This window comes from Carcharodon carcharias, chromosome 11 (genome assembly GCF_017639515.1).
Source record: "Carcharodon carcharias isolate sCarCar2 chromosome 11, sCarCar2.pri, whole genome shotgun sequence".
NCBI lineage: Eukaryota > Metazoa > Chordata > Chondrichthyes > Lamniformes > Lamnidae > Carcharodon > Carcharodon carcharias.
The window spans coordinates 100946578-100972019 of NC_054477.1; the positions used below are offsets into that span (position 1 = coordinate 100946578).

Consider the following 25442-nt stretch of genomic DNA (forward strand, 5'->3'; position numbering starts at 1 on the left):
AAACCTCAGTTACCCAGACATTTTTTTATTATGTTTCACGCCCCGGACATTTCATCCCGCCCTGGGTCAAGGTTGTAGCCAAAACGAAAAGCTGGCCAGGCCGATTGGCCTGTCTGCCAACCATAAAATTGGACGGGCATTGTAAAATCACGGTCAATAGATTTTTTAATGACCTTAATTGGCCCTTTAGTTGTCGGCAGGCATGGGTCCGACTCCTGCACGCAGAGCTCACCATTTCACGTGTGCCATGACATCGGGATGCATGTCCGACGTCATTTCATGCAATTTTACATGTTTTCAGATCCGGCGCGGGCCTGACCTCAGAATGCAAAATTCAGGCCTAGGAGTGAATAAGGATGAGGTTTTTGGAAGCAGAAGTGGAAATTTATGGAGAGGTGGGCTATGTTATAGAAATATAAGGATGGTATGTTGCTACTAACATGGATATGGGGATTGGAAACTGAGCCACAGATGTCACATCTCTTGGCTCATTGCAAGGTGGCAGCTATAAAGTTGATTGAATCAATTTTGGCTCTTGGGGGTGTTAACACACAAATACTTTCACGCTTGGCTTTGTAGACACAATTGTTTTTTGAATCTTGCTTGTTAGCTCAACAAATACTTTCTCATCAGCCCAGAAGGGTTTATTATTCAGTCCAATTGGACTCATTACCTGAAGTAATTCTTATTAAGAATATATAATATTTTAAATAATTAAATTTAAGGACAAAGGAACAGTAGGAGGTCATTCTACTTTTCAATAGGCAGGTGTTTAATGAGAGGGTCTAACTCCATCCACTTGCCCTGGCACCATATACCCTAATAGCCTTGGCTAGCAAGAATGTCAGATTAAAATTACTAATGGAGCTGGCTTCTACTGCTTATTTTGGGAGGCAGTTCTGCATTTTAACCACCTCTGTGTGACAGTGTTTCCTAACTTCTCTCCTATGATTTATTGTGGTAAAAATCGGTGTCAGTTCATATTAAGTTTAGTGTTGTTACATAGAGCAATGACAACCAGCATCCTTTAACTTGTTCTTTATTTTCAACAGGATATACTGGAGTCAAGAAATTTCACATAAACATTTATTGCACAACAGCATATATTCATAGTTCAATGTATGCTGAGAGGTACTTTAGATGCTAAAATGATATTGTCTTGTTACAATTTATGCAATAGATTGAGCAAATAAATCAATTGTGAAAGAGTTAATGATTAAACTTCATCGAATAGCTAATTTTGTCTTACATTTAAGATAACCTGTCCATCCTCTGTGAGCAATATTCTCCATGGGTTGGAGTACACAGTGGTGTGGTAGCAAAGCACATTTATTTAGGGACAATTCATCCACCCTGTTGGTTTGAGACGTGCTATTAATCTGGTACCCCTGTATTTGTACACAAAAGGTCCACTTGTGAGGTAGAAATACCCTGTTGATTCAAAAAAAGTTTTATTTATTATTTGCTTAAAACATGGAACCACATTTCCTCATGTGTTCTGTCAGATTCATGTTGTAACTCTGGCAGGACACCAGGAGAACATCTCGGAAACAGACAGTTGCCAGGGGTTCCAGCTGACTCCAGGAGTTTGCAGTTTGTCTTATAATGGGCAGAATGCTGCCTGGGGTGTAGGGATTCCATAGGGATTGTTCTCTCTGGGACACCCTGGTCCACTCCTCCATCACCCCTACACCTCAACCCCTACCTATGGCACCTCCCCATGCCCATGCAAAAGATGCAACACCTGCCCCTTCACTTCCTCTCTCCTCACCGTCCACAGGCCCAAACACTCCTTTCAAGTGAAGCAGCATTTCACTTGCATTTCCCCCAACTTAGTCTACTGCATTCATTGCTCCCAATGCGGTCTCCTTTACATTGGAGAGACCAAATGTAAACTGGGCAATTGCTTTGCAGAACACCTGCGGTCTGTCCACAAGAAAGACCCAAACCTCCCTGTCGCTTGCCATTTTAACACTCCACCCTGCTCTCTTGCCCACATGTGTGTCCTTGGCTTGCTGCATTATTCCAGTGAAGCCCAACGCAAACTGGAGGAACAGCACCTCATCTTCCAACTAGGCACTTTACAGCCTTCCGGACTGAATATTGAATTCAACAACTTTAGTTCTTGACCTCCCTCCTCCATCCCCACCCCCTTTCCGTTTCTTCCCCCTTCCTTTTGTTTTTTCCAATAATTTATATAGAATTTTCTTTTCCCACCTATTTTCATTATTTTTAAATCTTGTATGCCCTGCTAGTCTTTCCACCCCACCCCCACTAGAGCTGTACCTTGAGTGCCCTGCCATCCATTCTTAGTTAGCACATTCGTTTAGATAATATCACCACCTTCAACACCTCTTTGTTCCTTTGTCTGTGACATCTTTTGATTATCTGCTCCTATCACTGCTTGCTTGTCCCTACAACTACGCCACCCCCACCCCTCCACTTCTCTCCCCCCACTCCCCCCACCCCCCCCACCTTAAACCAGCTTATATTTCACCCCTCTTCTAATATTCACTCAGTTCTGTTGAAAGGTCATGAGGACTCGAAACATCAACTCTTTTCTTCTCCGCCGATGCTGCCAAACCTGCTGAGTTTTTCCAGGTAATTCTGTTTTTGTTTTGGATTTCCAGCATCCGCAGTTTTTTGTTTTTAACTCTGGATTACTAGTTCAGTGACAATACCATTATGCCACCACTTCCCCACCATATATGTGCATGCAGAACATGCATACATGTGCAGATAACTAAAATCAAATCAGCACAATTTACTTCAAATTTTCACTTTAGCCAGAGGAGCACAGCCAGGAAAAGACAAAATTAAAGGAGTGAAGCACATGCAGTCACAACTTTGATAGTTTTTGTTATTCCAGGAGTTCCCTCATAATATAAATATTTCAAATATTGTCCAGATTATGGCTCCAAAACACAGCCGTACTTACCACGACTTCTAAAAGCTGCATCCACTTGGGAAATTTCAGTAAAGTTGTCTCTTATTAAATGTGGGCTTCTACGGCTCATTCGATTTCTACGTGTAGAATAGCTAAATAAGAAATTACATGGTACAGTGTGTTATGATCTCCAGGGAAAACACACAACTAAAGCATCAGAAAATGGGTTAAAGGATAAAAAAAATTATGAAAGCACATACATCCAGAATTGTTCACCCACAAAGAATAGCATCATGTCACGTCGAACATGTATTGCAGCATCTATTTTAGTAACACTGCTTGAAAATCCAAAATCAGAGATCGGCTTTGGGAACCCTGAGTTGAGAACAGTCCCAGTGAAAAGCCAGTACTGAGATCCTGCAAGGTGAACACATTTTATTTTTTAAAAAATTATCACAAACTGATTGACCAAACCTATCACTGAATTTTATATCACAACAATGCTTACAAGGCAGTATACCGTTGTGATCATCATACACTCCAACTAATTTGCATTCAGTGTTGGCACACGTAGACATAGTTATTGTACTAACAATATTGGGAATAACTGATATAATGACCAACTATGAGGAGGGAAATCCTTTCATAACTTGGGCATCATGACTGGAAGGATAATCATGATAATGTCACAAGTTCTAAGAAATTAACTCAAGATGACAGTGCATCCATCAATATCAGTCTAGTGAAACCACTGACCCACTGTACAAAGCTGCAGTAAAATTTTAGTATTGTGAACGTGGTGAGAAATTGAAAGGTCAGAGAGGAGAGAGATTCTGAGGTGAAGCACAGGAGAAAAAAGATGTCAAGAAAAATAGAGTAGAGTGGTTAGAGGAAGATTATGGGGAAGGTAACTTCCCTCCAGGAATGGGAAAATAAACCAAAAGGTCAATCTCTGCCACCCTCAGTCATTGCCTATTTACATGGAAATGGTTAGATGCCAATCTTTGAACTTGATTATGTCTGTACCATTTATCATATCGACGTGTGAGTGAGTGATCAGTCCACAGAACAGACTTTCAAGGGAGATGATGGAAGAACTTACAACTTATTCATTCAAATTCAAATTAGATTTCATTCAGAAAATAACATCCTGGGATACATTAATTTGAGACATAATATGTGGTGGGTGTAGATGCCTAGGAGGGAAGAAGTGACTTTGAACCTATGGGCTGTGATATTGGCCTCTGTAGCCCTCTGAAGCCCAAAGCTGCAAAAATATCAGCTTGACTGCTTCCAGTCACTTCCACTGTGACCTATGTGTCACTGCTCAATTATCAGTACAGGCATGAGTGTGCTGCGCGTGCACCAGAAACATGTAAATAGGTTTTGGTGCATAATCTGGCATTTTGGACCACACAGGTCCAGGTTACACCCTGTTTTAATCACTCCAAAATGACCAATGCATTTGGCCACCTAGCAGGACTTCCAAGCACCCACCAGGAATGCTATTTAAAGCGTAACGTCAACTTTCAGGTGAGGTACTTTTAAGTTCCTTTTCCCGGCGCTGTGTTTGTGAAAGTACTGCTTTCTGTGTTACTGGAGCAAATTTGCAAAGTATTTGGATTTACAAGGGAATGGTACTGGATCTTGACAAGGTGGTGAGAGGAGTTTGAAGCCCTGTCAGACAAAACTTTGTTTCAGAAATAGGGGATGCACCATGATTTGGAAATGGAATCCAGAGAATAGAAAGCCAGGAAGGCTACTCCACATTTCATTAGGGAACATCACCTGCCTTCACCTCAGCCACTGAAGCAGTGCTTAAATGTACCACCTCCTTCAACTGAACCTGCAGCCACAGAGCAGGGCGATGGCAATGCTTCCACTGGCCGTAAGGATTATTGCCCTAAATTTCTACACCAGCAGACCCTTTCAGGCAGAAGTACGCAACATGAGCAACATCTCACAGTTCAGTGTCGATCGCAGCATCAGGGAGGTGAAAGAGGCCCTAAGTAGAAGGAGAGGAAACTTTTTCATCTTCTTATGGACCGGGGTGAAGCAGGAGAAGACAGCGCATGGATTTTCCAGTCTAACAGAATTCTCGGTGCTGTAGGGCACATCAGACTGCAGTGTATGGCTCCACGGGCCCCACAATTTAACAAGGACCACAAGGGGGGGGGGGGGGGGGGGGTTGCTCTGGGGTAGCAGAGAAAAGTAGGGCCAAAGGGGCAATCCAACAGTGACTGCAACTCCTCAGAAGATTTGGACCATTGTAAATTTCATAAAGGCCCTATCACAAACAACAGAATATTACTAACACGTTAATAGATTTATTACAAAAAAAATAGGAAATTTGTAACCTGAGAAAAAAACGATATTGTTTCTCCGTCGGTTTCTGATAGCAGCATCAATGTTTGACACCATACTTGGCCAGGTGCTGTTAACTGGGATTACCCGTGAGGATCTTGCCAATTTATAGAACCTATACAATAGTGAACAAATTGCATTAGTGATTATCCTGGTTTGATGGGATAATTTGCTACGTATGTGTTGATGGCTGGAAATCTCACTGACCGACAGTCATAATCAGAACTAAATCTCAATATGTTTTAATTTATCTTTGTAGGGAAGGAATTGCTGTGCTTACTAAATACAGTTGTAAACTTCTTGGTTGGCAGTTGTTTTATTTCTGCACAATTTGCCTGAAATTGGCCAAACCAGTTTAAATCAATTTCAAACATAAATTTTGTCCCGTTTCCATAATGTTTTGGCCTAGTTTAAAAAGGTCTTGCAGAAAGCCAGCCTCACCCATACACTTGGTCACACCCCCAGATGGAATTACCCATGCTAACTGCCCTTATTTGCTGAACTTCAAAGAAATTCTTGACATTAAACATGTTTAAGGGACAAGGACATAGTAAAGCATATTCTGGAATCTTCTAGGTATTAAAATATCTTAAATCTGTGATGAAACTACAGGCCACCAATGTAATGAGCAAATGGCCTTCTTTAAAATTAATTTAGTTAGAAGCAGGTTATTCACTAGGCACCCAGATTAAAAATGAAAATTTTGTGTGATAAAACTCATTTTCAGCTGTATCAATAAAACTTCAGCAGGATACATCTCCTAAATATATCAGGGAATATTTTGATGCAAATATTATAAATATACAATAGTTTTCCAAATGTCTGATTACATTGGATCATTGAATATTTTATATTTGGTGGAATGCAAATTAGCTTGAATGGAAACTTGGGCAAAAAGAACATTGCTGAAAACTGGAGCAATGTTTAGCACAATCTGTGCTTGAATTGTTGATTACGTCGAAGCAGAAGATCTTGGCCGTCCTTTATAAATGTATTTATGGTGCTGCCGCACATAGAGCTCTTCCTCCATAAATGACTCTATTGCAGATAAGAAATCTACTTTACTTAGCAATAACCTCAATTAACAAAAGCTCAGTTGCAGAAAGGATACTATACAGTAAGCCCCCCCTTAACAATAAAGCAAAACAATGTTGACTGAGTCAATGTTGTTCATAAAATAGGTCTTTATATATTTTTACTATTGCAACGTTCGCCATAAAGTCATTTGTCACAGACTACCTGTTCTAGGGCCTACACATTCCACATGCATACAAATGTCAAATGACATTTTTCCTGCCATTGTTGGGGTCAGTGCACTTGCTCTCTCTGCTTTCGGCCTCAGTTCTGAAGTCCCCCTTCCCCCCATTCCTGTTCCAACTCTCTGTTCTTAACTTTAAAGTCCCAAAACTCCATTGTCACCATCAGGGACTTCTTTAGCTTGCTCTGCTATCCCCCTGCCTCTGTTCCCATTTTCAGCATGAATTGAAGTGCTGGGACCTCCACAGCAGTTACTGGCACTGACCAACTTCAACCATCGGTTGGAGTCAGATCAATCCAAAACCAAGCAACTCATTTGTGTGTTTTTTTTATTAATTCATGGGATGTGGGCTTCGCTGGCTGGGCCAGCATTTACTGACAGTAAATTCCTAGTTGCTCTTGAGAAGGTGGTGGTGAGCTGCCTTCTTGAACCACTGCAGTCCATGTGGTGTGGGCACACCCACGGAGATGTTAATTTACGGTATTCACATTTAGTTTGCATTTACTTTATATTTTTAATTTATTTTATTTTAAAGACTATTTCATTTATGAATGTAGACATTTGGGAATGTATGGAATTTCACCTTATAATATTTTATTGTTTTTTCTGTTAAGAAAGGTCCTAAAGCACCTAATCACAGTACTTCTTTTTTATTTAGTGGTTTATTTTCTTTCATAAGTTATTCCAGCTCGGAATGAACAGTACTGCACGTGTATGGTACAGTAGTTCAGCTTCTACATTGGTTTTAGCTGGTGAATAATGTGTAACGGAACCTAACTCCGGTTTTACCATTGATTCCTATGGGAACTTATAATTCACATAAAGCCACTTCACTTAAAGTCATGATTTTCAGGAACGCAACTGCAACTTTAAGTGAGGACTTACTGTACATAAAAATAAAATTTCAACTACTAACAATCTGAACAGCCTTCAAGCATTTGAAAAAGTAAAAAGCAAATTAACATTGTGAGTTTAAACTCTTCACCAATTGCACACCCTTCTAACAAATATCGAGTTACTCTATTTCTGGCAATTTGATCCTTCCTAGCACAGGTATTGCTCTGTTTTACTCTTGCTATCACTTGCTTGTAGTCTTTTTACTTATATAGCATCTAAAATAAACGTCAGACATGCTATTAGCACTCTGTGGTCAATATTAAGTTCATCAGGTGGAAACGGGAAGGTAGCAGCCCTGGGATCAGACCACTGCAATTCCCAACTCATTCCTGCCTCAATCCCACCCACTGCCTGGTCCTTCACGAGGGTGACTAGGAACCTCAGTCAGTGCCTAATTATATTATTCATATCAAGGCTCTATCTACATGTATATATACATAGGTCCTCATTTGCAATTTCTAGATATGTCACCCACACTTTGTCAGTTTGGTCGGAGCAGTGAGTGGTCTAACGACCGATCCATGAAGGGACCATTTGTGGCCATTCATAAAACACTCCGGGAAACATCTGAAATAAGAACAGAAAATGCTGGAAATATTCAGCAGGCCCAGCAAGTGTCTGTGCTGAGGGAAACAGCCTGTGACCTTTTTATCAGAAGGGGAAATGTCTAACTCTCTTTTAGTGAAGCTAGGTGCAGCAGGAGTGTCACCTCCCCAACCTACTCTCCTACTATAGGCCAGTGCATCATGGGAGCCAGACAGTGTCCCACCTTGCCAAAATGAAGCTGGAGCAGTGGGGAATTTCTTGCTGGCAGGAAGAAAATGCGGCCTGGGCCCCTAAATAGCTCAGATATCTGCCACGAAGAAAGGGAAGGTGATATTGTTCTCTGCTGATAGTTAAAATCAGCCCTTCTGAATTTTTTTTTGGTTTAGATGAGTTTAGTATAAATATTGAAACATGAGATTCAGTAAGTGTGTTATTTACCCGTTCTTGAAAAAAATATAGCTTCCTATTTTAAGAGCAGCATCTGCAAACAAATTTGGGTCACACGTCGATGGTTCCTTAGTTGAAGTCGGGCCCGGTGCTTGTGTTGGAGCCGGACCCGGTGCTTGTGTTGTCACAGCTGAAGATCCTAAATTGACAGGGATATGATTTTAAATAACATGAAATTAAAGGAAAAATTGTTACTATGTAACTACAGTAATTGGATACACAGAAGGAAAGGCCTAATGACACTTTAAATTTATGTTCATCCTTATGATTCTCAGCCAACTCCACTTTTCAGTCAATGTCCCAGACTCCTCCATCTCCACTATTGGGTGCATCCTGTCCCATCAGCGGGACAGATCCTCTGAAGGTGGCAACACAAGTGAGTGTACAGAGTCATGAGGAATTAGCTCTGGAAGGCCTCGACATTGACTCCTGACCCCATTAAGAATCATGGTATCAGATCAAACATGGACAACGAAGCTTGGCGATGAATTCCAACTAACAACTTAGCTGAAGAATCAGTACTCCTCTGTGGTGAATACCATTTGGAAGAGACATTGAGGGTCCCAAAGGCACAGAATGTACTCTGGGCAGGGAACTTCAATGCCCATCACTAAGAGTGGCTGGGTAGCACCATGAATGGTTGAATCCTGAAGGAAATAGCTATCAGACAGGGCATTGTAGCAGATATTATGTGATGAGTGTAAGGTTTCATTAGGTGGTTATATTTTAAAACATTTCTTTACTTCAAAGTTAAATGGAGTAATGAAGAGGGACATATGATCTGCTATTAGTTCTGCCTGATGAAAAGCCTTTGTGACCTGGTTACCATGTGGACAGGGGCCCAGGTCAAGCCTTATTGAAAGTCATATGCCAAACTTAACATCTGAACACAGAGGACAGAGCAGCTGACTTTGCTGTAGGTAGACTTATAGACTGTCAGTCAGTCAGATTCAGAGATCCATGCCAGAAGCAGCACTAAACATACATAAAAATGAGGTACCAATCTGATGAAGCTACAAAACAGGACTATATCAATGTTAAACAGAGGAGCAGCATGCTATAGATATAGCGATCTTACAACCAACAGTTCAGATCCTGTCCTGCCACATCCAGCTATGAAGCATGGTGGATAATTGAACAACTTAACTGAGAAGGTGGCTTAAAAAACACCCCCATCCTCAATAATGGTGGAGCCCAGCATGTTTGTGCAAAAGACAAGTCTGAAACATGTGCAACCATTTTCAGCAAGAAGTGCCGAATGGATGATCTGTCTTGGCCTCCCACTGAGGTCCCCTCCAATATAGATGCCAGTCTTCATCCAATTTGACTTAATAAATGGCTGAAGGGGCTGGATACAACTTCCGAAGAATTGTGCTCCAGTCCAGTAACAGTGCTGGTACCTACTCGACAAAGTGGAAAATTGCCCAGCTATGTCCTGTCCACCAAAACCAAGACAAATCCTGTATGGCCAATTACCGCCCCATCAGTCTGCTCTTAACCTTCATCAAATTAATAGAAGGGGCTGATGACATTGCTATCAAACAGTACTTACTCACCAATCACCTGTTCATTGTTGCTTGGTTTGGGTCCCACCAGGACCATTTGTATCAGGCCTCATTACAATTTTCAAACAAATATGGACAAAATAACTAAATTCCAGAGTGTGACTACCCTTGACAACAATTAACCTAGTGTGGCTGCTTATTCAATGATCTTCCTTCTATCATAAGGTCAGAAATGGGGGAGTTTTCTGATGATTATACAGTATTCAGTTCAGTTATAACTCATGAAGCAGTCTTTGCTTATATGCAGCAAAATTTGGCAACACTCAGGCTTGGGTTGTGAAATGACAAGTAACATTCATGCCATATTGGTTCCAGACATTGAGCATCTTCAACAAAAGACAATCTAACCATCTCCTCTTGACATTCAACAGCATTACCATCACTAAACACCCCACTAACACCCCTGCAGGGTTACTATTGACCAAGAACTTAACTGAACCAACATAAGATACTGTGCTTACAACAGCAGGCCAGAGGCTGGGAATTCTGCAGTCATTAACTTGCCTCTTGATTCCTGAAAGCCTGTTCACCATCTACAAGACACTTGCCTGGATGAGTGCAGCTCCAACATCAATCAAGAAGCTTGAGACAATCCAGGACAAAGCAGCCTGATTGGTTGGCAGCCCATCCACCACTTTAAACATTCACTACCTCCACCACCAACACACAGCAGCAGCAGTGCACCATCTACAAGAATGCACTGTGGCAACTCACCAAGGCTGTTTCAATAGCACCCTCTAAACCTGTGAATTCTAACACCTAAGACAAGGGTAGCAGGGGTATGCTCAAGTTCCCCTCCCAGTCACACACTATCCTGACTTGGAACTATATCACCGTTCTTTCATCAGTTTTGGCTTAAAATCTTGGAACTCCCTACCTAACAGCACTGCCAGAGCACTCAATCACATGGACTGCATGTAATTCAAAAAGGCAGCACATCACCACTTTCTCAAGGGCAATTAGGAATGGGCAGTAAATACTGACCTTGCTAGCAATCTCCACATCCACTGAACAAATTAAAAACATCAATTGGACTAGTAACTTTGTCGGTATGCACTACCTTTATTCATTTCACTCCACTTGAGCACATGCTATAAAATTGGTGTGTTTTAAAATCTGTTTTTCATATAACTAAAATAATCACAATCAAATAAATAATTCACAATTACTTTGCCATTCCATACCCAAATCACTCATGAGTTCCAAGAACTTAAATGCACTGCAGAACTATAGCATAACTTCTAACTACATAGAATGCAAAAAAAATAAATTTTGTAAACCATTTGTTCAGCTTCAACTGAAGTATTCTTGGCACTGCACTTTTGGAAGGATGTGAAGATTTTAGAGAAGGTGCAAAAAAGATTAACAAGCATGGATGAAGGATTTCAGTTATGTGGCGAGATTGGTGAATCTGGGGTTGTTCTCCTTACGGAAGAGAAGACTGAGAGATTTGATGGTAATATTCAAATTCATGAGAAACCTTGATAGTGTAGATGGAGACAAATTGTTCCCATTGGCAGAAGGGCTGAGAACAAAGAAGCACTGATTTAAGGTGATTGCAAAAGAACCAATGGTGACATAAGAATTTTTTTAACTCAGCGAGTGCGAAGGATTTGGAATGCAATGCCTGAGTTTGTGCTGGAGGCAAATTCAGTGGTGGCTTTCAAAAGTGAAGTGGGTAAGCAGCTGAAAAGAAAAAATTGCAAGGTTAGAGGAAAAGGGGAATGGGCGGAAATGGGACTAACTGTTGTTACTACAGAAAGTCTGCATGATTATGACAGGTTGAATGGTCTCCTGCTGTGCTGTAACTATTCTAGGATTCTATATAAATTTGCCTGAAATTTCCAGATTGCTTCTCCAGATGCCCTGCATAATTTATCTGGAAAATTGGCAGAAACTCCAGAAAAAATTGCATTATGAAATGTTTATATTGTTATTCCAAAGTTTCCACTGCTCATCTGCTGAGGTAATGGTAAGAGATCAATGCTACCCCTGTGGAAATTACACCCAAAATTTTGTAAAAGATAAAAAGAAACTAACGCCAAATCATGTAGAAGAATTAAGAGAATTGGCATAAGATTGGTTGAGGATAGTTCCAACCTGATTTTAAAGGTAGAGAGAAAAGTGGAAAGGAGAATGGTCTTTAGGAGGAAAATCCAAAGGATAGAGTTAGGCAGTTAAACAGTGCACCATATATTGGTGCGGTAAAGGGAGGTGGCTGCACATGTTTTGGGTGTACCCACTGACCTACGTTAGCTCCCAGTTAAGCAATGCCTCAATTTTAAAACTGTCATCCTTGATTTCAAATTCCTTGATGGCTTTGACTCCACCTATCTTTGTAATGTCCTCTGCCCTACAACCCTCTAAAATATGTGTGCTCTTCTAATTCTGGACCTTGAGCACTCCTGCTTTTATTCCCTTTACTATTGACTTCTGTGCTTTCAGCTACCGAGGTGCTAAGCTCTGGAAGTCCCTACCCAAACCACTCTGCATTTCTATGTCTCTTTCCTCCTTTCATGTGCTACTTCAAACCTACCTCTTTGCTCAAGCTTTTGGTCATCTGCTTTGATATTTCCTTAAGTGATGCAGTGTTAAATTTTGTTTGACAACTCTCTAGTGAAATGCTTGCAAAATTGGATTAATTTAAAGGCATATATACAAATCAATGTTGTTGTACCGTATAAACTCTGGATTCCTTCAATGTCATCACTTGAAAGTTTAAAGCTCTCTCTTGGCACAAACGTATAGAAGGGAAGCATGACAGAGCCAGCAACAGAAGAATGTGAGAGTCCCAGAGAGTGTCCAAATTCATGGGTGGCAACAATTAACAAGTTGATTCCTAGAAAAACAATGTGAAAATATTATGTTCAAACCTGCCTAACTAAGTGTATAAGGCATCATTTTTCATGGTTTATATGAATGATATTGAAATTGATTCTAAAATTGCAGAAAAATAAATGTGCAATGCTTTATCCGTTTGCTTCAGGCATGTCACAGGTTTATATTGTTTCAAAGTGATCCAGGCTCAAATGGACCAGAAAATGATCACAAGAATAAAAACAAGCAGACAGTACATTACTCTATATCAGCAGAAGATACTGGCAAGTCACTTCACAATAAGGTAAATTTTCAGATCCCCAACTTCTGATACAGAGTCTAGAGCTTTTGATTCATCACAAGCTTAAATGTTGCACACAGTGGTCACATTGGTTTCTGAAATGAATGTAGTCATCTATTGGAGGTTATGCTACATGTTCAGTTTACAGTCTGGCAGCAGACAAAGTGGATAGCCTCCATCAACACCAGCAGGTGATGTATCAATGCCTTTTTTTCACCTCCCCCTAGAAAAAAAGCTGATCAAGGCATCTCAGTATATCTGACCATCACATTCTAATATGCTAAGGAAGATGATAATTTTGACCAGCTATCACCTGTGGATCATAGGTAGCATTCTGGTCATTGGGAAGGAAGTTGAAGGGCGGGCACGCACTTCCGATTGGAGGTGCGGTGCCATTTTACATGGGTGGGCCAATTAAGGCCTGTCCAGCGTGACATCTGCCCAGAAGCGCTATGCACTCCCTTTGCAGGCAGGGGGAGCCCCAAACTCAGGAGTGCGCTCTTTCGCGCGTGCACACTAAAGAGGGCACTCATCTCCCTGAGGCTAAGCGCTGCCTCAGGGTGATTGGCTCAAAATGTTACAAACCTAAAAATAGAAAAATAAAATTTCCCTAACCTGTCCCTTCATGTGACACTGTCACATGAGTTGGGACATGCCCATAATTTTTACAAAACCTTTATTAAAATTTTTAAAAATCTACATGAAACCTCATCCCGCTCGTGGATGAGATTTCATGCTTTTTCTAGTTTGAGCCGGGGCTCCTGGCCTGCCCGCCAACATTAAAGTTGGACGGACAGGTCCTTTAATTACATAATTGACTCTGTCAAAGGCCTCAATTGACCATTGACAGGTCGGCGGGTGCGCAGCTGATTTCGCTGTGCCCCAGCCTTCCTGAAAATTTAAATGGGGCGCGGTTCCCCCCGACATTACCGCACGTCATTTACGCATTGGCGAGCAGGCCCCGGCCCCGCTCGCCGACACGTAAAATCCTGCCCTGTGGGTTTAAGCCTCAGTCTAGCAGTTTGAACGTGTCTTCTAGGCTGACATCTCAATGGGAGTGCTGCACTGTTGGAGGTATAGGGTTTTGGATATGACATTTAATCAAGGCCCCATTTGTCCTCTCAATCAAGAGTAAGATTCCAGAAGATTTCCCAACATCATTTAAGAATCGGCCAAGATTACCAGAACAGGTGATCTGGTCGTTTAACACACTGTTTTTTGTCGGGCCTGGTTGCCAAGTATCCCAAAATTACAACAGTAACAGCACCTCAAAAAAAATAACTCATTGTCTATGAGGTTCTTAGGATATCCATTATTTAAATCCAAGTTCTTCCTTCGCTCTCTCTCTTTTTGGTAGTGGTTGTGAAGGGAAACTGAAGTATATGGAAATATCCCTGTAACCCTGTTATAGATTTCAGATCTCAGTCTTACAAGTCGGGCCAGAGGATAAGATAGGAATCTAAATCATCTGATCTGGTTACAGCTACAAATAACACAGTCTATTGGACCACTGATAATATTTTAATTGGAAAGTTTACATCTCATTTAACCTTTAGCTGGAGGTGCAGTTTTTAACAGTGATGGTGTATTAGTTACTTGCCAATTATTCTTCTCCAATGGCAGGATTTTTCGGCATGGAGGGCGGGCCCGCGAGCGGCCAGGAAGTGGCTCGCCGCCCCCGATTGGTTCCCCCAATGCAAGTTCACTCTGGCTGCAGTGGGGGCGGGAGAAGGGTGAGTGCTGACATCAGCATGGACGCAGGGTAGCGACAAATGAAAGCTCCTTGAAGGCGGAGGGCTGCCTCACGGAGCTGAAGAATTTGAAACCATCAAATGAGGATGTAAAAATGCGGAAAAAAATGTTCACAACATCTGACTCATTCACCTGAGCATATAGATAATAAAAATTCTGTCTAAACAGTGTTTTTTAGATTAATATCAGAAACCTCATCCCACCTTTGGATGAGGTTTCCTTAAAAATGCAAACTGTGACATTGGACGGGCAATGGAAAATCACCACTAATTGAAACTTTAATGCCCTTAATAGGCCTCTTAATTGTCGGTGGGTGCACTGCCAACTCTCTTGCGTGAGTGCCTACTGACCAAAGTATCACACTAGTGTGCGATGATGTCAGGACTCTCTCCCAAAGCCATCACGCACTATTTTACGTCCAGTTGGGTCAGGTGCGTGCCCGCACGCGGGACATAAAATTCTGCCCCAAGTGTTCAATGTTATATAGACTCTCTAGTAGGAATCTCTTCCAAGAAATGGTAGTGGGATCATTTATGAAGTGTAGGTTGGCAACAACCCACAGTATGATAGAAGCTTAGAAACTAGATGCTTTAACTAAGACAGTCTTGCAAAGGGTGGAATTTGGGGTATCGTTTTTTAATGCCCGCTCTCCATTCTTTTCTGATTTCTGGTGGCAGGGCTAGCAGCTTCCTCCACCTTTGCTGTGACATCACAGTATGAGGTAGAACTGGCAGGATGACAGTCTTCTGCCTAACATGGAGCATGCCTTAAAAAGCGGGTGTATCTGCCATACAACAGGCATTAATTGGGCCCACAATGCCACTTTCCACTGGACAAAAGTGCCAAATTATCAAAGGTTTATTCCAGGGGTCAATTTTCTATTTTAGTTATTTCAGCCCAGGTAAGTGTCCAGCATTAAGTTATTTCAGTAAAACTTCAACACTTTTTGTTTCCCTCTGCCAGCCTGTGCACCAGCTGTTTGCTTTACTACCACCAACCACGCACTGCACCACCCTCCCAACCCCCCACCACCGCCCCAAACCCCCATAACTGCCTCCAGCAGGAATTACATCAGGGAAACTTGACTGGCATAAACTGCTCCGGAGGAAACTGATGAGCTCAAATGGCTGGAATTCTTCAGATCGGGGGTGGAGAGGTCCAACTTTGGACAAACCTCAGGCCTCCACCCTCTAGTGCATTCGTTTAGGGCTAAAAAGGGGTCTAACCGAGTTCATCCACAACTCTCACTTTCATTAATGTCCTGATCAGTTATTTACTCTAGCAACCTACACCATGCAGACAATTTACAATAAACCTAACACACAACAATGCACAGGCCCTTCAGCTAAAATGCAACTTTCCAAGATGCACTAGCAGTATCAGCAAGGACTCGAGCAATTTCAGCTTATTGAGTTTTAACTAATGGTGAAGAGCATTTACCATTACTTCCAGTTACCCAGCTTTCATCCTCATCAAAATGAGCATCACCTCCAATAGCTGGGCCAGGACCAAATGCATGGGCCAGAATCTGACCAGGTCCATCAAAGTCATTGTTATCGCCATGATCTAGCATGTAAAATTGAACAAAGAAAGATTAATTTGCAGCTAAGGATGAAAACTTCACATGCAATTGTTTGAACAATGAAATAAAAGATTGCTGGTAATGACAGTTGACTGATCAACTAGTCCCATAATAAACTAATTACTCGAATTAATCTATAAGTTGCTAATTACTTGAATTTAGATTCGCCAGCTGTTGAGCTGAGATTTGAACTGATGGGCTATATATTTACACTGGGCGGGTGGTAGTGAAGTCTCCATTACCCTGGCGTAAAAGTCAGAAGTGAGCCTGCCTCTACTTGACTCCATTTAATGAGCTGTTGAGCTGTCGATTGAATTCAGCTGGAACTTCTGCTCCATTCCAAGCTGATGTCCAGGAGTTGCCTGTCAATAAAATGGCCGGCAGCACTCTGACCCCGGTAAGGTGAGTCTGGGAGTCTGACTGGGGCCATGCTAGCCCCGGTGGGGTGACTGAGGTGGTTGGGGCAAGGTGGTGGCCGGTCGAGGGATGGGGAATGTGGGGTAACAAGGTGGGGGTGGTGGTGTGGGGGTGTGGTGTGGTCCCACACCTTCATGGGAAGCCTTGTAAAGACAGAGGGACCTGAAAAGGAGACATAACATCTTTCTGAGCCATCAGCCTTCCAGGTTTCACCTAACAGGCTGGAAACCTGGCTCCTTTGGGAGATAGCCCACAAGTGGCCATTTACTGATGATTTAAGGGTCTCAGTGGCCCATTTGCGAGTGGGCAGCCTGTCCTGTCACTGCCATTGCACCCAACACTGCTGCACCGCTTAGCTTTCCACCCTGCCCCTCAGATGGGCTGGGGCCGGGTTGGATGTAAAATTCATGCCCTGTTTTGGGAACATTCGTCTGGGCCTCCTGATTCCTTTCCCAATAACATAATCAATAAGATTTTATAGTGCACGTACCTAAGCAGTCTTTTTTTTTTATTTACAGACTGGTCTACTGAATATTTCCAGAATTTTCCATTCTTATTTCAAATTTCCAGCATCTGCAGTTGCTAATTTTATTGTTTGAACATACCTCCAGTGGTGAAGATAATTTCAATGTCTGCAGAGGATGTTGTCTGTGTAAATGTCAATGGAGTAACATCAGCCCAAAATTGAAAAGCGTTTTTCAAAATATCATCCACAACATCCTGTGTTAAGTCAGATGTATATTGCTGTACTCTGTGTAGAGACAAAGTCAATTACATCACGATTCTTAAAAGCTGAACACCATGCAGACCAGGGTGTTCTATAGCAGGCCCTTGTGGGCAAGGTATTAAACTAGGACAAAGTTTTCTTGAAGGTATAGTAGCCCAATGGTTATGTGCTACTTACAACCTGAAGGCTGTGTGTTCAAAAATCCTCCATTGCACATGGTGAAATTGGATTCGACAAATCTGATTCTTATGCTGCTTGTTTCTGTGATCAACGTTTGCCCTTCAGAACACACCTCATGGCTCCTGCACCAGTCACTTCCACAGTGACAAACGTTAGCATCCAAACGGGGAGGGGGTGGCGGGTGTGCAGCTGGCCAGCTTCAGGGGGAACACTCTGTGGGTCACTGAGAAAGAATGAGGAAGAACCAGTTCCTAATTTTCTTCAACTGCTCAGCCCATGGTCTTAGAGCTCAAAGGACCTGCCTGCAAATTTAATTTGGAGATTCAGCAGAAGAACTTAATTTGAGAGCCTGCCAAGCAGCATAAAATGTTTGGGGCACCTGTAGATGAAACCAGCCTGCATTTGTGCTGTGCTGCATAACTGTCTGATGGAGCTGCTGAACACCATGCAGACCAGAATGTTCTACAGCAGGCCCTTGTGGGCAAGGTATTAAACTCAGACAAAGTTTTCTTGAAGGTATAGTAGCCCAGTGGTTATGTGCTACTTACAGCCTGAAGTTTGTGTGTTCAAAAATCCTCCATTGCACATTGGATTTGGTAAATCTGATAACTTGTGGGCTAGCATCGGAAAATGACAATGAAAGGTGCTGGATTGCTGTAAAGTTCCAACTGGTTCATTAATGTTCTTCACCCCTACTCACTACGGCTTATATGTGATTGTAGTCTCACATGATGTGCAGTTAATGTGATTAATCTGTATCTTGAGAGTTCATTTTGGATGAGGTGGAATAAGAATGCTTGTAGAAAAATGATTTTCTCTTCTGACATTAGTTAATGGTGGTTCTCACCTCCTCTCAGCTCACATGGTCAAATACAGACTATTGCTAATGTCCTGCACTTTGAGGAAACCTTCAAAATAGTACAGTATTGTTTGAAATACCAGCTTACAGAGGGAAAATATTGAAATCTGCACCTAACTAAATAGTGAAACTGTCACAAGTGGGAGTCAGCTAGAACTGAAAATTTCAGATATCTCCAGCTGTTGCTCAGAAAGAACAATGGTGAAAAAGCTCAAGGCAATGATCACCCTGGCAGCCACTGACAAAACTTGCTCTACAAAGTGTCGTATCATGCCCCTGCACATTCCTGTCACAGCCTCACTTAAAGATTATGCTCTTCCAATGCAGATCTCTTTGGGTATGTCTAGGTATAATTACCTTGGCTTGTATATTAAAGGGATGAGCAGCAAAGAAAAGATGGCTACATTTCAGCACTTACGCTGCATCTGATCTCAATGAGTATATAATTTTTGATCACCCCCTTCTTTCTCCAGATCCAGTAGAAAGAGTGGTTTGCTCGTTGAATATATTGAATACCACTGTAGGTCTGGACAGATTGTGTCTTTCTCTCTCTCAGGTTGGAGATCAGGTGTGGTTTTAAAAATTACTTTGTCCCTAAAAAGCCCAGGAGATAAGCCATGTAAAGGTAAAAGCTTTTTTTTTTCTAATACCTATCAAGCAGACTGCCTTTTAGAAGTTTCAGATGGCTAAATAGGCTTATAAACCACTAGTGCTGAGCAACTGAAATATAGTTCGGAGGCTCAGCTTGCATTGAAGCATTGGTTATTTAACATAATTTCTGGAGTTTAACAATCCTACCCAAGCCAAGTGTGGCAGCACTCATGGTCACATGTTCCACCTAGCTGTAGGACAGTGCACTGAGCAGAATGGACATAGAATTAGCCTAGTGACTAAATGATGGACAAGATGTATCATTTGTGCCTGATGCACCTGCAATTGAAACAGATGCTTGTAAAATTGACCAAACATTACTAAATGAACAGGGCATGTCACATAACTAAGAGCTATACCTGTAAGTGAGGGACGTCTTCTCAAATTTAACAGAACCAGGGAGAATTTCAAACTTTTGGAGATCAGTCACTCCACATCGAGGAGCGTCATGTGGATCTATTGTTCCATTGATCAGGTTTCCAGTTATTTTAAGGTGAAAAGATTTCTGCATTCTCTAGAAGCAGGAAAAGGGTTTACTTTCAAGTGATATTATTTCATTCTGTTTCTTTTATTGTTGTTAAGAGCTGAAATTCTTTTTTAAATGAAAAACAAATGATGTCTATTTTTTACCCATAATTAGCAACCCAATGACTAAAATCACAAAATCACACAACTTTGAAAATCGGGATTTTTGAGACTGTAATTTTGCTAGTGGTTTGTTATTTAAGGGAAACAGCCATTTTCCCAACTTTCATTCAAGGAGAAACTTCTTTCCAATCTTTGTATTATCTAAATAAATATACTCGATAGTTTTAAGTGATTTCTAAAATGTTAAATATCTTAGTATTTTCTTTGTAGCAATTCATTTTCAAAGCCTTCTATACAGCCTGTTATAAGTCCCTGGATGTAAAATCCAAACGCATTGAAGGCTGATGTGGCTTCCCTGAGAACAGGTTGTGTGCTCCATGAATACATTGAATTGGCACTATATTGGCATCACACAGCCCTACCAGCTGGTTTGATGCCAGGATTGCAAATCAGAACAATACAGGCCTGAGCAACACCTGTGTAGTCCACTTTTGGAAAAAGAGTGTGGAGCACTGTGATGACATAGGGGTAGGTGACCTGTGCACAGAAAGACTGCAAAAGCTATGAGGGCCTCTGGGTCTGCAGCATGACAGGGAGATTTAGCAGGGGCTGTTGAGAGGGTAGATTCTGCACTATACCCTCTGTGACATTGGAACCACAGCTCTCCATGCTCCTTGGGAGCAATAGGAAACTGTCTGGCAGGCCAGCCAATGCACACAGCGTCTTAGTGTGCATGCATATTCAGTGCTCTCCCGTATACTTCCCTATTAATCCTCAATGATCTCAGCAATGCCAGGTGATATAGACCCTCACACATCTGGCACCATAGTGCAGGGAGCACTCTCCTTCAAAGGGCTCAGGAAATGTGAATGCCCTTGTCCCCTTGCTGGATCTGCTCTGTTCCATTCTATTGTCTACCACTCTGTTCTGCCACAGGGAGGGCAGAATGTCAGTGATTATGTGGCCCTGTTCTTAGCTGATGATCCCATGATAACCGAATAGCTGGAGAAATGTGGGAGGAACGAGAGGTGGGTGTGCGGATGAGAGCATTGGGAAGTGTGTGAAGGTGAGGTACGGCATATGGATGTTAGGCATGAGGGCCAAGTAGCAGGGATTTCTGCTGGGTGAGTGATGGGCTGCGGTACATTGAGCAATGTGAGAGGTTGGTGCTGTGGTGAGGGAGAGATGTCATGCAAGAGACATTTACTGACATTGAGCCACCCCCATGAGAGACTGACTCAAAGTGTTTCCTGGGGGTTCCCTGGCTCCTTGTGGAACTGTTACCTCTCTTCACATCCACCTGCACCACTAGGGCCTCCAGTGCTGTGTCAATCACTATGGATTCTCTGCCTGCCCTAGAATTCAGTTTCCACAAATTTCCATTGCAGCAATCTATTTGTCCGGCTTCCCATTCAGAAACAGTCTGCCTCTAAGAAAGGACTGCACAATGTGATCGCTGCTGGGACTTCCTGCAGTGTGCAAAGCTCACCTGCAGCGTATAGAGCAAAGATCAGATTTGGACATGTACCAATTAGCACCACGATCATTCAGTTGAGGTGGCTACACAAATTCTGTGTCATACCCACGTTGATCTATATGCTATCACATGAATCACGATTTCTGTGCATAAGAATTGGAACAGATGCATTTCTATCCTTAATATTTTAATTGCTTATTGCTTATGGCTTCACATCACTGCAAGTTGCTCTTACTGATGCTGCAATTGATGATTTATTCTCTGACCCTTTTTCAATGAACTCCAAGTCTCTAAAGCCAGCTCCCAATATGTTTTTTCCATCATATATAATTTCTGTCCTCGTTCATTGTCTATTATGGTGTTGCTAATTTCTTTGTATATTCATCAGCTTCTTTAAGATTACTGACCTTTAGAGCTCCCAATCTCTGACCCTTTCAAGTGAAATGTTTAAATCATTACTTCCTCATCTACTCCGAGCCTGAAGCTGAGACAACAAAAAAATCTTAGGGCCAAGGATCCTTTTCTTCCTTTGCCCGGACACTGTATTAAGGTCGTACATGATTTGACCTCTATCCACTTGTATTTCTGGGTTCAAGCTAGCAGCCTGGGACAAATGCTCCCCTATCATAGTTTCCCTCAGTCACACAATTTAGGTCTACCCTAGAAAGTTAGATAAATCACTTATCAATTTCTTTGGATTCCTACCCAACCCACCCCCTGCCACTTTTGAAATGGGATATCAAAATTGATCCCATTTGTAAGAAGTTCCTCTAGTTGATGCAGTTCTCGTTTGTGGTTTCTGAATATTTCTGGTAAGGCCAGCATTTGCTTTACGTTTATCGCTAATTGCCTTTGAGAAGATGGTGTTGAGCCATGTTCTTGAAGTGCTGCAGGCCAACATGGTATAGGTATACCTAGAGAGTTGTTAGGAAGTGAGTTCTAGGTTCTTGACCCAGAGACATTGAAGGCGTGGTGATAGAGTTCCAAGTCAGAATCATGTGTGGCTTGGAGGGGAACTTGTAAGTGCTGGTATGCCCATCTGTCTGCTGCCCTAATTCTTCTTGATGGTAGAGTTTGCAGGTTTGGAAGGTGCTGCCGAAAGAAAGAAGCTTGGTGAATTGCTGCAGTGAATCTCTTAAATGATATATATTGCTGCCACTGTGCACCGGTGGTGGAGGGTATGAATGAATCAAGCAAGCTACTTTGTCCTGGATGGTGTCAAGCTTCTTGACTGTTGTTGAAGCTGCTCTTATCCAGGCACATAGATAATATACCATCACACAACTGAAATATACCTTTGCAGATGGTGGACAAGCTTTGGGGAATCAGGAGGTGAGTTATTCATCAACGAATTCTTTGTCTCTGTAGCCAGAGTATTTATATGGATGATCCAGTTACATTTCTGGTCAATGATAGGCATGAGAATATTGATAGTGAGAGATTCAGTGATTGTAATGCCATTGAACATTAAGGGGAGATAATTAAATTCACTTTTGTGGCCTTGCAATTATGTGGCATGAATGTTACTTGCCACTTATCAGCCCAAGCCTGAATGTTGTCCACGTCTTGCTGCATGTGGGCACGGACTAGATCAGTATCTGAGGAGTTGCAAAAACTATGATACCAATTTTAACTCGAGGCTTAAGTATGGCTTGCAGAGGCCAACGCTGGTGTCAAACCATCTGACCCTGCAACCTGACTCCTAGAAGTTTAAATCTTGAGCCTCATTTAAATGATAAATTCAGGATTCTGCTGATCTTTTGCAGAGCTTTTGTGGTTCTCTGGGGACTTGAGGGAACAATTCCTAGTATTAGCTAAGTTATCGAAAGCTGTCTCTGAGGCGGCCATGCTTGCAAAAGAAGTGAGCCCAGCCCACTAGGAAATGGAGAAAACAATTAAACATTATGTTTGTTCACTTCTTCTGGCTCCCCTTCTCCTTGGTGCAAGATTTCACTGGCATCATTGCCATGATTGACAATTAAGGTTATTTAAGCATCCAAATGACATTATTGGACCTTGATATTGAACATTAATGAGGCCCTTGCATGCTTGAGGTGGGCTGCTCCAATGCTACTGGAAACCCAGCAGTTAAAATGGTAACATGGAGGGGAGCGCTCAGCGCTATTTTAAGGACCTGCTCACTCCACTTCCCCTGGCCAGGAAGGATAAAATTTGGGATTTATCAGTGTTCACAATTTGGATGTATTTATAATTCACTATACGCAGAGCAATTGGAACAATCCTTTCCCGAAGTCTATTCAATTTACCGTGCATCTATATTTTGCATATGGAAAGCAAGTTAATAGTAACGTAGATCCTGAAAGTATTTGATCTGAGTTTTATACTTACATTTAAACTATTGACACTTTTTAATGAATGATGAATTTGAAGTTCACTGCCAGTAACAACAAAGACTAGAAATTAATTTTGATGACAATATAAACAAATGATTATTCCTTTCAGACACTTTTCCGCTCTCCACAATTTAAATGAAAGAGTTTACCCCCTTAATATAAACTGGTTAATGAACTGGTAAATTGCAATGAAGAGACTGTTATCACCAACAGCAATTTCTAGCTTTGCAATAATAAAAGAGCAACATTTCTCTTTTCAGTAAAATAATCTTTAAGAGTTACTTATCTTCTTTAATGCTGGTGACCAATCTAATGGAAACTGGGAACACACAATCATCTTTGCTGTCCAACTCCTGCAAAATCAGGTGGCATCTCCAGTAATAGAATTTAACAGCTCAGATCATGAGGGGTGCAGTTTAATTTTAAAAATAATTTTGTATAACAAAGAGGCCTCCCTGATACAGCTTCTGCTGTAAATTCTAGCCCTCTACCTGTGATTGAAACTTCTGGGCAACCTGGTGTAAACTCCTGGACAACTTCAAGACTCAAGACTCTAAAGGCAGGAGCAATGTTACAGGTATCTATGGAGCATTTTGAATCCTAATGGGAATGGTTTCTCATTCAGGACACAACTCAATCCCTCTGCCCTCCGGAAGTTAGAAGTTTGCACACAAATGCCACGCATGTGCTCACGTTGGCACTTTCTCAGGATCTGTTCTTTTGCTGCTACTTCAATCAGAAGATTTGGGAATGCTTTTCAATCACCAGGTAACTGTGTAAATATCCCATGTCTTGCTATGTGGGCGTAGCACATGCAATGGGCAAAAGATAAAATCAAGAATTGAAGCTGCAAAGGATGCTCATGGCATTTGGCACATTATAGAGCAATGGAGAGTCCTATAGTTCTCATAGTGTAGCAAAGCTGCTGTTTGGGTAAATACTGACTTAACTCTAGCTTTACCAGGCTTAGTATTTCATATCGTTTAATGGTATTAGCAATGTTTAATCAAAAGCATAAAAAAGAAACAGAAACAAAACAAGAACGTATTTAGTTTAATCATATTAATTTGATACTCTTACCTAAAAGAAAGAATAGTATTAAATATGCCTGCTTTCATATTAAAATACTTGAGTTCTTTACATACCTGAGGATCTCTTGTATCTCCCTCCACTAAGAACAATGGAAGTGCAGATGAAGAAATGGCTAGAAAGCCAAGTTCGAGCACAACGGTAAGATAAAAGCATACTGGCTTCATTTTGGTTGTTTACTGTGTGGTAAACAGCCTCACAATAAAAGGCAGCATTCATTGCCTATCTTTATATAGAGTTGGAGTATTAATTAACCCAATGACTCAGACCAGAAATTTATGCCTCAGAGTAATTATTGCTGAAACATTGGAAAAGTATTTTCTTGCTTAGTGATTGTGCAGTCAGTTAATGTGATTTTGATAAATCCTTTTCTGTTTAAATGAAAAAGCAAGGAAGCAGAAAGGCATAAAAATCCTAGAACGTGAGTGATATTTTACATCATAAAGCTTTAGAGAAGTAGTAGATAAAGTAGAATATATGTAATGTTCTACAAACCCTTGCAGTGATGGAGTTTTTCAGCCCTGGACACTTTAGAGTTCAAATAATTTGTATGAGCTTTGCCAGAATTCACTCTGACATCAAAGAAATGCATACCCAACAATAGACAGCAAGGGTTGCCACAGTTATGATCTGTATAAGTTTAAGTAGTAGCTGACAGTGGTAGCTAGAATTTATTTGCACCCC

At 41.5% G+C, this 25442-nt stretch overlaps 1 protein-coding gene across 2 annotated transcripts; it reads right to left on the bottom strand.

Moving 5' to 3' along the window:
• Positions 1 to 1068: 1068 nt before the first annotated feature.
• LOC121284370 (macrophage metalloelastase-like) lies at positions 1069 to 24953 on the bottom strand. 2 transcript variants are annotated; one of them, XM_041199795.1, is made up of 10 exons: positions 24815 to 24953; positions 19610 to 19764; positions 17439 to 17584; positions 16275 to 16400; positions 12642 to 12803; positions 8391 to 8538; positions 5245 to 5366; positions 3148 to 3304; positions 2939 to 3039; positions 1069 to 1431 (listed from the first exon to the last, which is right to left on the bottom strand). In XM_041199795.1, the coding sequence occupies exons 1-10, from the start codon at positions 24923 to 24925 to the stop codon at positions 1334 to 1336; spliced, it is 1326 nt and encodes a 441-aa protein (XP_041055729.1). In that variant the 5' UTR covers positions 24926 to 24953; the 3' UTR covers positions 1069 to 1333. The 2 variants fall into 2 exon arrangements, with proteins under 2 accessions (XP_041055729.1, XP_041055730.1); XM_041199796.1 differs by lacking the exon at positions 19610 to 19764 and having other exon boundaries at positions 17439 to 17481.
• Positions 24954 to 25442: the final 489 nt, after the last annotated feature.